The following is a 14,088-nucleotide window of genomic DNA, read 5'->3' as shown; positions in this document are numbered from 1 at the left end:
GGGAAAATACCATATAAACACATTGTGTTAAACATAAATCATTAAAGAGATAATCTGGAAGATTTCCATTTAAATAAATGTTAAGTGTCTATCTATCTATCATCTAATGAGGTAACACAATGGTGATTGAGACTATGGCCCACTGATGAAAGCCTTTGCATTAGCAGTATTACAGACTGGGTGTCTGGTGGGACTTTCGTGGAAGAGAGAGGGTAGGCGGAGCTAAGTGTCTGCTTTTTCTGGTCTCTGCAAGCATTGCGTTTAAACAGTAATCTATGGCTGAACAAACAAAGAAAAGATCGATGACTACAGATACAACTTCAGAAATAAGTGAAAATCCCAAGAAAAAGAAACAAATTGGACGCTCAGATGAAGACAAACAGTCGAAAAAGGAAAGTGACCATCAGCGAGGAAAATCAAGAGTTACAATCGCTACAATCGGAGCCAACCATGGCCGTCTGGTTATCTGGGACGTATGCGCCCGCAACAGCCTTTTATCACCATGAGGTGCCGCCAAATAGAACGAAACTGAGAACTTCGAGATTATAACTTTAAAGCTCCTGTGACGAGTTTTTTGCTGCTTATGAAACAGACTTCTGATGACTCAATATGACCTACAAAAGCAAACCACACCATCAGTGACAAGATTGATTATTTCTATAGAGTTATTTTTAATGCCTGAAACTGCTGGTGGGGGGGTAGGTGTCAGACAGAGTGTTTAACCAGTTATATTTTTAATGCCTGAAACTGCTGGTGGGGGGGTAGGTGTCAGACAGAGTGTTAACCTTTGTTTACATTTTCCAAGGCAAAAATCTAAAATGAGTGACACATATGACATATGATTTTTTTTGTTAAAAACCACCACTTAGACAGAGAGTCCATAGGGGTCACCAAAATCAACACAAACCGAAAGTTCCTCACAGGAGCATTAATGTCTTTGTTGACATTAAGACAAAATAAAATAATGGATAATAAAACTTAAGCCAGCTGAGAAAAAACCCACAGAAAAATTAGGAAATAACACATTTCTTTGCTGAACTTGTCTTTACTAGAAAAAGATCAAGTGTATTTAAAACCTTTACTACTAATTTACTACCCTTATGCTTTGAATGCTATTACCATTTGACTGTACGATTTTGCATCCATACAGTCAATCTTTGGTACTTATGCATCTGTGGAATAAGGTTAGTCTGGTCCTAAGTGGTAGAAGAGCTCCTTTCTGTGCAAAATAACATTTGCATAAGCTTTACATAGCTTCCTATGGAGATGCTGCATTATGCTGCTGCTCATCGAAAAGGTTTCCTGACAGGAGCAAGAGGCAACAAGGGCAGAGAGCAATTGGACACTTGTGTGTGTGTGTGGGGGAAGATGGCGGTGATGGGCTGTCATGCGTTGCCATGGAGAGAGACAGACACTCACAGCTCCTTTGCAGTAGAGGCGGATCTTCCCAGATGGGGTGCGCATGATTACTGACATCCTCTTCCTCACACTGTGCGAGAAAAAAGCAAGACAGAGACAGAGAGAGAGAAGGTGGGATGAGGAGAAAAAGCAAGTGAGAGACATCACATCACAAGGTGTTAGAGCCACTGAAGCAAATGATCAAGAACTGTTTGAGCTCGCAGATGTCGGCTTAAATTAGAAATTCACAAGATGTATGGTAACAAGATATCACACCGTGGTCACGCGGTTAATTTGTACAAATCATTAGGGCAGAAGGTGGATGATATCAAACAATTTTTTGAGGTTCACACAAAGAAACACTATTTATGTACAAATGAAAACAATGATGCAGTTGTCTTGTATTTACCTTGTAAACTCCAGCACGTGAAGTAGTTCATACTTCTCCTCTTTTCCAAGCTGAATCAAAAGAGACGAACACGTTAATATAATCTGACAGGACACATCTCCACCTCTGTCTCCTTCTGAGACAACTTATCTTAAGTAGCACAAGCCGACCCTGCCACCCTACACAAATCAGCCTTAATTGCACTTTAAATCCGTTTATCAGTTGCTTGCACTGAGCTGATGGAGGGAGAATAACGAGGTAAAATTCAATTAACTCCCTTAATTGTAGCGACCGCTAGGTACAAGACGGAGTGATTAAACAGATGCTAAGAGCTTAAGAGAGCCTAATAAAGGTTACGGAATTGGACAAACGTCTTGGAGACGAGATGTTCTCAGCAGAAGAAAAAAAAAATGTATAAATGGTTCTGGCCTTTCTGCCTCGTTGAGAGCAATCATCAGGTTAGCCAATTAAGGGAACAACAGGAAGGCTGGCCTGAGCTCTGGAGAGAGCACTCACTGTATCAGCTCAGGATAAAATCACTGCCAATGTGATGCTTGTCATTTCCTAATACTGTGGCCCACGTGAATACAAATGGCATGTTCTCTTTGCATTATGCATTAAAGGTTTTAGATCAAGGTATTCAAATTGACATTACAACATGGAAAACCTGCCAGCACAAAAACACTGTTAGTGGACACAGGCCCTTATTAGCCGGTGTATTTTCTGTTCAGGTGCAGTGTCTTTCTAAAGGCTGAACTTGTTGCCTGGCATATGCTATAGATCACACACTTTTGATTTTGTTACCTGTGTACAGAGCTAGGCCAGTCCATTTCCCCCTGTTTCAAGTCTTTATGCTAAGCTATGCTAACCAGCTGCTGGCTGTAGCTTAGCAGGCATGGCTGTAGAACAGACGTGACAGTGACATTGATCTAATCATCTTACTCTCAGTAATCGAGCAATCCAGTGTCAATCTTCCACTGTAGGGTAAGAGGAACGGCCCCTTGTGACATAACTAACTAGCTAAATGAAAAACTGCTACTGCAGCTTATATTCTGGTAAAGAAATGACCATTTGCTACATTCATTAAAGGCTAGATAATCTGCAAAGTATATCATATTTCTTGACTTGGATGTAGGCGATACCCTTGTCATCAGTATCACACATCTATCATCAGAGTGTGAGCACAGTCTTATAGTCTGTCAGTCTTTTTCTCTTGTTCGAGGTCATACTCGGCCATAAAGGTACTCACACTAAAGATTAAGTGGATCCATCAATCAGTGCAATAGCTTGCATGCCTTTCATTAAACTTACCGTTTCCACAATGACGCTGTCTGGGGTTCTACCAGAAAACACAAAGCCCAGGTTTCGTGCTGCTCTCACCAGAGCTCCTTCATCTTGAAAGCAAACAGACAACACAATGTTACAGATAAACACACAAAAACTAATAAAAGTTTGCACATTCTGGAGAGACAGAGCTGTATCATTTGTTATTTTAGTATTTTGACAATGAGAGCAGTAACTGAAGCTGTGGACCAGGTAGCTGATGCTACAGCTTGCAAGAGGATGCTCCAGGGCGAGAAAAAGCTCTCTGCTTGTTTTTTACAGTTCACTTCACTACCCTTCTCTCTGCAGCCAATCCCGACTCTGCTTCAAAACCCCAAAGCTGCGCAAGACCATGATTGTTTTAAGCAATCAGGCAAAAAAGTCATCTCTCTTATCAGAATGTAAAAATGTAAGATAGAAAGCAGCAGCAGTCCTGCGTATCATCTAACCCTTTCACTAAAGAAATATATGTTCATTTATGAGTATTTTTTTCACCATACAGAGAATTTACTGTTTCTATTTTTAACTGAATTCAGGCCTGTTTCATTTGTGTGCTAAATAAGATTAATGATGAATAAGAAGCACCAGTAAACATTAACACCTCACATTTAATCGCAGACTGGTGTTTGTCAATCACTGCCTGTCAATCAAATAGGCAATAACAGAAGCTTTATATTCTATGTTTTTAATTCCTCCCATGAGAGCTCTTTCTTTGTTTACATTTGGACCGCTGATTTGTGCCTGTAAGGGTAGTGACATTTTCAGAGTTCATTAGGATTTTCAGGAATTACCATAGTGCTGCTAGGGGCAACCACTGGCTGGTGAAGCCAGTGTGCAAATGCCTTTAACAGCAGCCATTTTTTTTAAATACAAAGGAAAAATATGAGTCTTAGTCGTTAATTTTAACCCATACATGATGGAGATGATTTTGTGGATAATTATGTGTAAGTGCATGTTTTCTTGATTGGCATGTGTCTGATCACTGCAGTGTAATGTGATAGACTGATGAGATCAAAAAGAGGCTGAAAGAATCAGACCTGACATTCACCATGCATCCTCCGAACAGGACATTTTAGTTTCTAACATGATTCCTGGCCCGCTTCTGCACCGCTGATTATATAAATGTCTTTATGAAATACTGCTACCTGGAGGCTGTAGCCATGTTTTCCATTTGGTAAGACAAAGAGGTCACTAGATGGAAAATTAAATATCCCACTAAAAGCAAAAAAAAAAATGAAGGACACAGCAGCATGGAAGGAAAGCACCTGGAAGCAGGTCCAGACAGTTTCACCCTGAGCTGCTTTTCTTAAACCTGCAGTTTCACTTCAACTTACAGCATCAGAAAAGAAAAAGCTGCAGCAATTTTGGAATTTTCTAGATACATATGTCAATGACCATTATTTATATGCAAACGCATAGAATGGATTCAGCAATTTTCATACTTCTGTAACCTAAAGGAGTTCTGTGTTGTTGTCTTGATTGTTTTTTGAGGGTGCGTTTGAGCGCATTCTTTAAGCCTGCAAAATTAACAGTCTTTCTCATATTAATGCATGTTTTTTTTTTTGTAAATACTAAGATGAATACTACACTAGATCACACTCAGCAGTTGTGAGCAGTGATGGTAGATCAATCTCATTGTTGTGCTTAAATTTGTCCAATAATAAAAAAAACAATTTTTTATCTCTACTCAATTGATAGCAATTTTCAATTTCAGCTTTTACAATCTCGGATCCCATTGGCTATAGTCTGACGAAGATAAAGCCTCTGGGGACAAAGGTGAACATGCCGGGCGTGTAGCCAGCGGTTAGCGATAAACGACTTTCAGTCAAGACTTCCTTTTCTGCGTGCTGCATTGTTTACAGAAAAAGAAACCGTTTTTCTTGTGATTGACTAATTAACGGGTCTTACCGAAATTTCAACATCATGATGCAGATTAGTAAAAAGTCAGAATGAACCTTTGTCAGGTTTGTGCTCAAGAGGAGAAGAAAACTACTTTTAAAATGCGCGTTTGTTGATCGGAAGGTGGTCGATCATTTTTGATGCATTCGAGGAAGTCTGCAAATTTGAATGCTGAATGGCTTTCATGACACCGCATCTTTTTAGATCTAAAGCAGAATTTTAGATCTAGAGCAGATTGTTAGCTGTTAGCATGCAGATGTCTGTTTATAGAGATTAAAAAGAAGCTAAATCGTTGTCAGATGACGCTGATGGGAGCCGGGAGGTCATTATGCCGCGTTACGTTCCGCCTGCTTTTGCTCTGGACACGGACTGTTTTTCTAGCATACGCCGCAGCCTGCTGATACGTGATTGGTCAATATTATCGGAATAGAATTGTACTACAAATGGAAACCACATCACGTGCCATCCCTAAAATACACGTCCCTGCCTACAGAGATTACAGCTTTTATGATTATGTCAAGTTTTAAAATTGCAGAATGGATCATTTATAAATCTCCTGGTCATGACTGGTGCCACAATTTACCTTCCTAGGTGCTGCAGGTTGGGTTGTTCCAATCTAATCTGACTGAACATATAAGCACATGTGGAGAATGTGCACTATACCAGACTTAAAAGTGTACATTTGTAAGTTTTAATATGTGCTTCCAAAACTAGAAATCCAAATTTAATTGGCTGATGAATCCAAAAAAATTGTGATAAAAACCCTGAGAATCTAGAAGGTGAACATGATTTCAACCCTTATTTTATTTTGTTTGTTTGTTTGTTGTTGAGCCCCCTGGAACCTAGACAAAAGTCTGAGCAATAATAACTTTCTCAAATTATAATGCATGCCGAGCACCACACAGTGGAATAATATAGGGCAGCATACTGTTTATCCAGAGGCTTTGTAGATAAAGGTGTGATCTACCTGGAGAGGCTGCCTGGTAGGTGATGTTTCCGTCTGTGCGCTCAGGGACTGCAGTGTGACAGATGGCCATCATGGTCATGAACTCCTGGATGACAGCAGCTGTGGGCTACAGGAAGAGGAGAGGGCACTTTGACTTTGAATGTTCTTTAACAAAACATGTCACAACAAAACGGAAACAAAACAACTAGAAAGACCTTGATGTTACTGTAGGAGGAGAGAGCGATGACAGGACGGGCACCGCTGGTTGACAGGCTCTGATCGACCTGCATGACTCACAGCTGACGTGCATGTGTCACACAGATGATTCACAGCCTGCTACCACTGTCAAAATGTGTTGAGTGTGCAGCATGTTTACAGACGACTGCTATTCAAACATTGGTTTACTGTATGTCCCAATGAAAAGTAAGATTAAGCATTTATTGTAAATCTTTTTGTGGCACCAGATGAACGTTAGCTACAATTCACACATTAAAGATGTAATCTTGAAGATTTTAATTTAAATAAATGTGTGTTAAGTCACTATCAGTATCTCTCGCCAAATGAGGTAACACAATGGTGATTGAGCCTATGGCCAACCGATGAAAGCCTTTGCATTTTCTAGTATTACAGACTGGGTGTCTGGTGTGACTTTGGTGGAAAAAATCACAAGCAGCGCCCAGTTAGTGACGCGTTTTCCATCACCCAGCAGTGGTTGGTCTGCCAGAGAGGGTAGGCGGAGCTAAGCGGCTGCTTTTCCGGTCTCTGCAGGTGTTGCGAGTAAACAGTAATCTACTATGGCTGAACAAACAAAGAAAAGATCGATGACTACAGATACAACTTCAAAAATAAGTGAAAATCCAAAGGAAAATAAACAAATTCGACGCTCAGATGAAGCAAACAGTCTAAAAAGGAAAGCGACCGTCAGCGAGGAAAATCAAGAGATACAACCGGAGCCAACCGTGGACGTCACACATGCAGCACTGTCTGGATATCTGAGAAGTTTGCTCCAACAATTATAGTTTATCACCATAGGTGCTACCAAAGAGAGCGAAACTGAAATCTTCAAGATTACCACTTTTAAAAAATATTGATATAAAACTTATTAGGCCTTTAATTATCTTTCAATTAGTTGATAATTCAATGAAAACCTTTTATTTTCACTTTATTTTAAAAAGGTATGAAAAGTTATGAAAAAGTAATTCCAGTCCAAATGAATGTAAATGTTATCATTCACAGTGTCTGAATCACATGTGAATCTAGTTTTAACCCGTCAGGGTCATGACTGCTGGTAACAGTAGGATCCCACAGAACCGACTACAGACAGACATTCACTCATGCATGTGCATGTAATGTACACTTGCCCAGTTAAAGAAAAACATCCTAACCTATATACTGAGGGCTTTTTACATTAATGAGGGGGAAAATGAGGAGCAAAATGAGGGGATATGACTAACTAGCGTAGGGGGTGACTCGGACAGGCATGTCCTGGGGGTCCTGTCTGAGCCTGCAGGACAACCAGCTTCTAGTCAGCGGGGCAGAGTTACAAGCTACGATACGACATAATCGAGCTGCTGTTGGTTGCCATCAAAAAAAAAACTATCCTAACCTGAAAACCGCAACGAGGCTTTTTATAAGAAGTAAGAATATATGTCATGCAGTGCATTGATCAGGGCTGATTACTCAGAAACATCTGCTTTCCCCTTTCAAACAACAAGCTGTGTACATACAGTGTTGTCAAACATGCTCTTTCTGTTGGCCATGGCAACTATGATGAGAGATCTCCAACAGGGAACAAAGGAGCAAATGAATGAAGGGGGAAGGGAAGGAAAGAGAAGGGAAGGGAAGGGAGGGCAAATCAAAGGGCCTCGAGTAAATGAAAGTACACAGAGTCTATTACAGTCCAGGTGGCTGTGAGAGCCCCTCGGCCTCCCAGCAGCATGCTAATCCGGTCTGGGTTGACAGGTATCCTCTGAAGGACATGCCAGTGTGTCCTTTTGTGTGTGCGTGCTGTTGTATTACTATCTGTGTGAGTAACAAGATGGAAAATGAGAGAAATTATTTTTGTCGGGTACTCATCTGTTCAAGGCAGATTGAAGGTTTAAACTTATTCTGAGGGTTAAAGTTACAGTTAACTTAATTTAATGAAAGAAATATCGTTGGATCTCAAACATAAGAAGCAGTTTGAAGACTTCCCTTTTACCCCTGGGAGCGTTTAATGTCCTGAATGCTATCGGTTAAATGTGGCAAAAATGCTTCTTAATAAATTGCCTCTTCTAGCTTTAGTTAGGGTTATGAGCTCAGTGCAATTATGTCCCTTAGAGTCTTCCCAGGCAAAGAAGTACAAACGTGTGTCTGCTGACCAGGGAGGTAGTAACCTAGGCAGGGAGTGCTCGGCACAATTAGATGTGACAGCTAATACCGTGCTGCTAGCTATCACCCACACAGACTCCTGGGCAATCTGTGTCAGGGTGGCAGTGACGGACACTCATCACTTCAGACGTGGTCAGTGTGGACAGAGTTGAAGGGTCAAAAGAAAATGAAGCAGAGAGCCTGAACGAGCCAGCGAGTAAACAAACACCCACGAAGGATGCTGAAACTCTGCAGGCGGAGAACGTGTCCAGTGACTCAAGAGAACATGAAAAGCACCAGAGGGGATTTTTATTTTTGTCAGCACTATTAATTCCCCTCTCCTCTAGTCTGCCGTCCCCCTGAACACTGTATCAACACTACTCCTACAAACCGCCTGCAGCCATGCTCAAATATACTGTAAATGATCAGGATGAGTAATGTTTAAGTACGAAGCAACACGATGGCGATGATGACAAAGGGCTTGAACTGTGAGAACACGAGGTGTTCATGAAATGTATCGTTTCATTTTGCAGCCGTGTGTCATACATGTGAGAGAGAAGCTTTGATGGGTTCCTAAAAGTGTGTGAATTAACATGTTGACAGTTGGAAATGACAACAAGCTTAATGTTTCCCTTGTAGATTTATGTAGATTAAGTATGAAGCTCAATCGGCAGCTAGTTAGCTTAGCTTGGCACAAGGAAACGGGGAAACAGCTATCCTAGCACACAGGCATATTTGTTTCATCTTTACAAAACTGATGCTACAAAAACAACACATGGTTTTACAGGAAGATGCTATGGTGAAATTATTTCTCAGTCTCATGCAGCTACTTCCTGGAGTCTTATCACCACAGTAAAATAGCCTGCTAAGACCCCAGGAAGTTACCGTGTCAGACTATAGACTCTATAAAAAGATGGACATGACAGCTCCCTAATACCCCTCTCCCACTGAAATTAGCACATTGACGCAGGTTTTTCAGACCAGAGAAGACATGCTTATAGATGCCAATTGTCTCTTTCCCTCCTGTCGGTCTCTTTTCTGCTGCGTCACCGTCTTACGTCACAAACGTGCCAGAGACAGGGTTAGTAAACAGTGAAGAAGTTACGGTGGTTAGGTCTTTAGGTCTTTTTCTGTCTCGGACAGAGACAGGCAGAATTTGTATCCGAGATGAGGTGTTGCAGAAAAAGCAAAAAAGCTGGGTGTTAGTGGGTTTTTCGACCAGTGGGAAAGCGGCTTAAGAGCGAAGCCAAAACATTTGAGCGCCCCCTGCTGACTGGCTGCAGTATAGCTCATAAAGTCCGCCTCCTCCATGTTAACAGATGGGACATGAGTCAAACTATAAAATCAAATACACGTCAAATACATTATTTTCAAACATGGTTTTTGTAATTATAGTTAGTTCTTATCATGCTGATTTAAGTCCAAGAGTTCATTTTTCTGACAAGTTTAGTTTTCATTAGTTATTTGTTGCTGTAAAAAGGATGATTGACAGCTCTGTTGACCAATATGGCTCCTGCAGCCGATCTGTTCCGTATAAGCAGAGTAGAGGAGGAATGACTACGGTCAGTGAAGTTTCCATATCTGTGAACGTCTGCTTCAGACCAACACAAGAAGCTGTTCTGCTGTTAAAGATGACGACATGCGCAAAAAAAGCTGCTTTTTTCAGTAAGTTAAGTGTGTGTTTTGGTTAGCGGAAGTGGCTACAGCCGCCGATCTCTACTGCACAACTCTGGCTTCAATTTCGTACAATGAGAGCAGATGGAGATGCATCTGACTTCTATATATCATTGTCATTGAGTCATTGTGTCAGACCAAGGTGAAGTCAGAAAATGATCCCTCACTAAGCCACAGCAAGTCTTTTTGTACACATTCAGTTTTGTACAAAAACGTGTTAATAGGTGACCTTTAGACATGCTGGAAAGAGCATTGTGTTACCTTTGGAAGCATCAGACTATCCTTATTCTCTGTTTCCAGTCTTTGTGCTAAGCTAAGCTAACCCGCTGCTGGCTCTAGCTTCATACTTACAGGACAGACGTAAATAAATGTCTAATTATGCCTGCAAAGGTATTACCACCGGAGTTAACTTAGCTTAAAAAATAAAAACACATCAGAAGGAAAAAAGTACGACTCCCAAAACTGCTATAAGATTAAGACATCAACCATCAATGCAGCATTAGTAGAACTCCAACACAATAGATTAACAGTACGCAGGATCATTAGCAGAGATTTAGAGGGACTGTGGTTTGTACACAGCGGTTGGTTGGGCTCTATAATTAGCAGTGGGCGCAGGGCTATCAATATGAAACTAAAGCAGATCCAAGACAAACTAAATGTGTGCAGAGATTCTGCTGTCATAACAAAGCAAACTTCACGGTGGGAGAACTACTTTCCCTGGGCGGTGATACTGTATGTAATTAGATGTGACATTCTGCCTCCCCCATGCTGCTCTGCAGCTGAGTGACTCAAACAGCCAATCAATCACCGGTTTCACCCATTTCATTACTACAAGTGGCCCTTACTGGTCTCTCTTATATTGCATATTCAAGTATATATATTTATGTCAGTTTGGATGGTCTTCATATTCAAGTACACACTAATTTAATCAGTGTACAGCAGTGAAGTTTCCCGCAGTGGATAAGCAAATAAGCATGTCTTCCTCCTGTCATAATAAGCTAATTAAGTTGTTTGCCTGCCCGTGAATAGAAACAGTAATTAACGCCCCAACAGGTTTCAATCAAACTGATATTAAAGATCATTACGTCAATTGTCTGTCAAAATATGATGCCTTGATCCAGACAATGTGTCCAGGAAACATGATGCATGCCGTTAAACATGCCAGATGAGTCCACGGAACTGCTTAATTCCACTTAAGGGGGAAATATTTTAGCTATGCAATCAATTTCCTATTATGCTAATGTGTTTTTGAATCACGTTGGTTTTGTTTTAAAAACTGTATACATATTTTAATTTAATTATTTTTCGGAGCCTCTCCTTCCTCCTGAAACGAACAAGCCGTTTTGCCATTCAAAGGTCAGACCTTAGCCACGATTGGCTGACAGTATTTAGAGTGACCGCGTAGCCCCTCCCCCACGCGTGCGGAGGAGTGGCCACACTGCACTGTCACTCCAAAGTTGTAGAAAATATGGCTGCTCTAGGATCGGTTATTTGGCCTTATATGTACGAGCCAGAATCGCCAGGAGGTATCGGAATGGTAAGTTGAAATCTTGACTTGACTACAAGCTAGAGCAAGAAGGCAGCCTGAGGTGAATGACGATTGGTCGATTTCAGCAAAAGCAAGGTCCTACGTAGAAACCTGCAGCTGTTCTGAACGGCCCGTTTCAGAGGCGACCTTTTTAAAAATGTAATTCTGGAAAAACACAGAATTAAACAGTTTTCACTTTTTCACTGTGAACAATAAACACCCAAAATGTGAAACCCATGTACAATATGAGAACACAATATAAAAGGCCCCTTTAAAATGGTAAGACTTCATACAGCCACACACAATTAGATTAAGAATCCCTCTTAAATTTGCCCTAAACAGCTTCCGTCATGTGGCAAGACTGACTTTACTTACATGATTACTTTGTAGGTTTTCCAGTAAGCTCGGGTCATTAAATCCAGCCTCCTCTGATGACTCTGTGCTGTGCCTGGAAAGAAGAGACGAAACAGTCAGAAGGACAGAATACAGGAATACTGAGAGCACTACTGTCAGGCCGACTACGACACGTTGTTGTAACAGGAAAAAAGACTAATACAGGACATTTAAGCATTTATTTGATCAGAGCATTCTCTGAAAAAGAAGCGATTCTACATTCACAACTTTGTATGGGAGTTTTCCTAATATTATAATAAGCAGCACAAAAGTGTTTCTTATGCACCAACAGGAAATAGGAAGCCTTCATCATTTACACTGTGATTCCCCATCACACTGTGCAGCCTGCAGGCTTGTTTGAATTAGTGCTCTTGCCACAACCTCAAGTTAAAACCAATTATTATACTCCCTGTCGATTGGTCGGCCATTTTCTTTCGAGAAGTATGTGACATATTCAAATTGTTAGTTTCTCCGACCAACAGAAGACCAAAACATATTTATCTTAGTGTCATATAAGACCTGAAAAAAAACATACAATTGTAACATTTAAGAGGTCGGAATCAGTCAATGTTAAACATTTCAGCCCAATATAAAACTAATGTGCGCTAGGACTGGCACCTAAAACAGAACCGAGTCTGGTAGTGCAAAAAGCCAGTGCTGAGGCCAACAGTATTGACAGTTGCTGAGAAAGTATCAACTGCAGTGCAGGCAGAATTTAAATGCAGGTCCCCTGGGCTTCAGTAATGTGATGTACAGTGTGACAGTGTTTGAGATTCTGTCCATGCTGGCAGAGGAGGATCATCCTTTGAGAAAGTGATGTCCTGAATGGCACATTATGATACCACAATGTACAGAGAATCCACACTCGTTCATTTATTTTCCCCTTCATATATTATATTCACTTCAGTCCCTTCCATTAATAATAAATGATTATCCCCTTTGCTTTAGAAATTAAACAATGCGAGATGAACTGCTTACAGCGACACAGCAGGCGGGCTGCATTTCTGGCAGCAACAAAAGACCATATTTCTCACACGCTAATCAAAGCCAAACCTAAATAAATGACTGGGAATACAATTAGTCTCTCATACTCATACCAGAAATAATTATATACTGGCAAGATGCAAAGTTATTCAATATCTTGCAGTCCATTAGGAATAAAGCAGAAGAAAAAAGGGATGACAGAAATCATGCTGACCAGGAAAACAAGATTTCGGATTCATTGTTGAAAGGAGGTTTTTTTCAATGGCTTCAGGCAGTGATTTTGTATGTAGCTACCCGCCGCTCGCTGGCTGTCCAGCAGGAATCGATTCATGATTCTGTGATAAAGAGTCCTATAGATCAGGCCGACAGCAGCTTTGTCTGTGGCACTGGAGCTTGATAGAAATGTTAGTGAGGCTGCCATTAGCAACCATAAGTCTTTTTAATCCCACAGGATACACTTTTCAGATCCCCGAGAGCTGAGCGGCCAGCCGGCCAGTAATACTTCCATCTACTCCGCTGGAGATGGAGGTTTTAGAGGAAGGAAATATCGTAAAGAACACAGCAATGCAATTAAACAGCAGGGCTGGAGTCGATATGGTGTTGCACCAAGGTAGACGCACTGGAGGTTAGATACTTTATCACAGTTGCAGGCTTTATTAAAATGTCTCAGGGAGAAATAGGGAGACAGATTCTGCAGAAATATTCCATATGCATAACAAACAGGGGCAGATATTTAAAATAAAACACTTCATATGTTATACTTAAAATAAGTTTTGTTGCTCTGATTGCTGAGGTTCTTCGTGTATGTATCTAAGCATTTATACATTTTAAAAGCTGTATAAATTCAAATGTTCAATAAAAACGTACAAATTCTGCAACACAGACTGAACACACTGCAGTGTTTTTGACAGAAAATCCTTGGAGTCATTATTACTGTTTGTAACCCTCGTAAAGGACGGAAGCCCTGAGCCTTTCTCTGCAGCGGCAGGCAGGAGCACATTTCGCCGGTGACAATTGTCTTGATGAAATTTCTGAGGCACGGGGGCCGGGTGTGGAAGAACGGGCAGTTATTGATTATCTGCCAGCACTCAGAGGTCCTGTCACTATGGGAACAAGAGTGCTGGCTGTTCACAGTCAATAGCCAGGGGACGAGTACCAGATCAAACCTGTGACACAGCATGCTGTCCTGATAAATTTGTATCTGAC

General features: G+C 41.0%; 1 protein-coding gene across 4 annotated transcripts in view; it reads right to left on the bottom strand.

The window, feature by feature from the left end:
• Window positions 1-14,088, bottom strand: part of atp8a1 (ATPase phospholipid transporting 8A1) — a 114,231-nt gene that overhangs the window by 49,940 nt on the left and 50,203 nt on the right. For all 4 annotated transcript variants that reach the window (XM_069669195.1, XM_069669196.1, XM_069669197.1 and 1 more), the window contains 5 exons: window positions 11,881-11,953; window positions 5,976-6,081; window positions 3,098-3,180; window positions 1,808-1,857; window positions 1,420-1,489 (listed from right to left, as the gene is read on the bottom strand). In XM_069669195.1, coding sequence (XP_069525296.1) covers window positions 1,420-1,489; window positions 1,808-1,857; window positions 3,098-3,180; window positions 5,976-6,081; window positions 11,881-11,953 — 382 coding nt within the window. The remainder of the gene's footprint in view (window positions 1-1,419; window positions 1,490-1,807; window positions 1,858-3,097; window positions 3,181-5,975; window positions 6,082-11,880; window positions 11,954-14,088) is intronic.

This window comes from Semicossyphus pulcher, unplaced genomic scaffold (genome assembly GCF_022749685.1).
Source record: "Semicossyphus pulcher isolate SPU_LCO1_2020_fin unplaced genomic scaffold, fSemPul1.0.p SCAF_2, whole genome shotgun sequence".
Taxonomy (NCBI): domain Eukaryota; kingdom Metazoa; phylum Chordata; class Actinopteri; order Labriformes; family Labridae; genus Semicossyphus; species Semicossyphus pulcher.
Note: the sequence above shows the minus strand (reverse complement) of the source record. Positions and strands in the feature narration are given on the sequence as shown.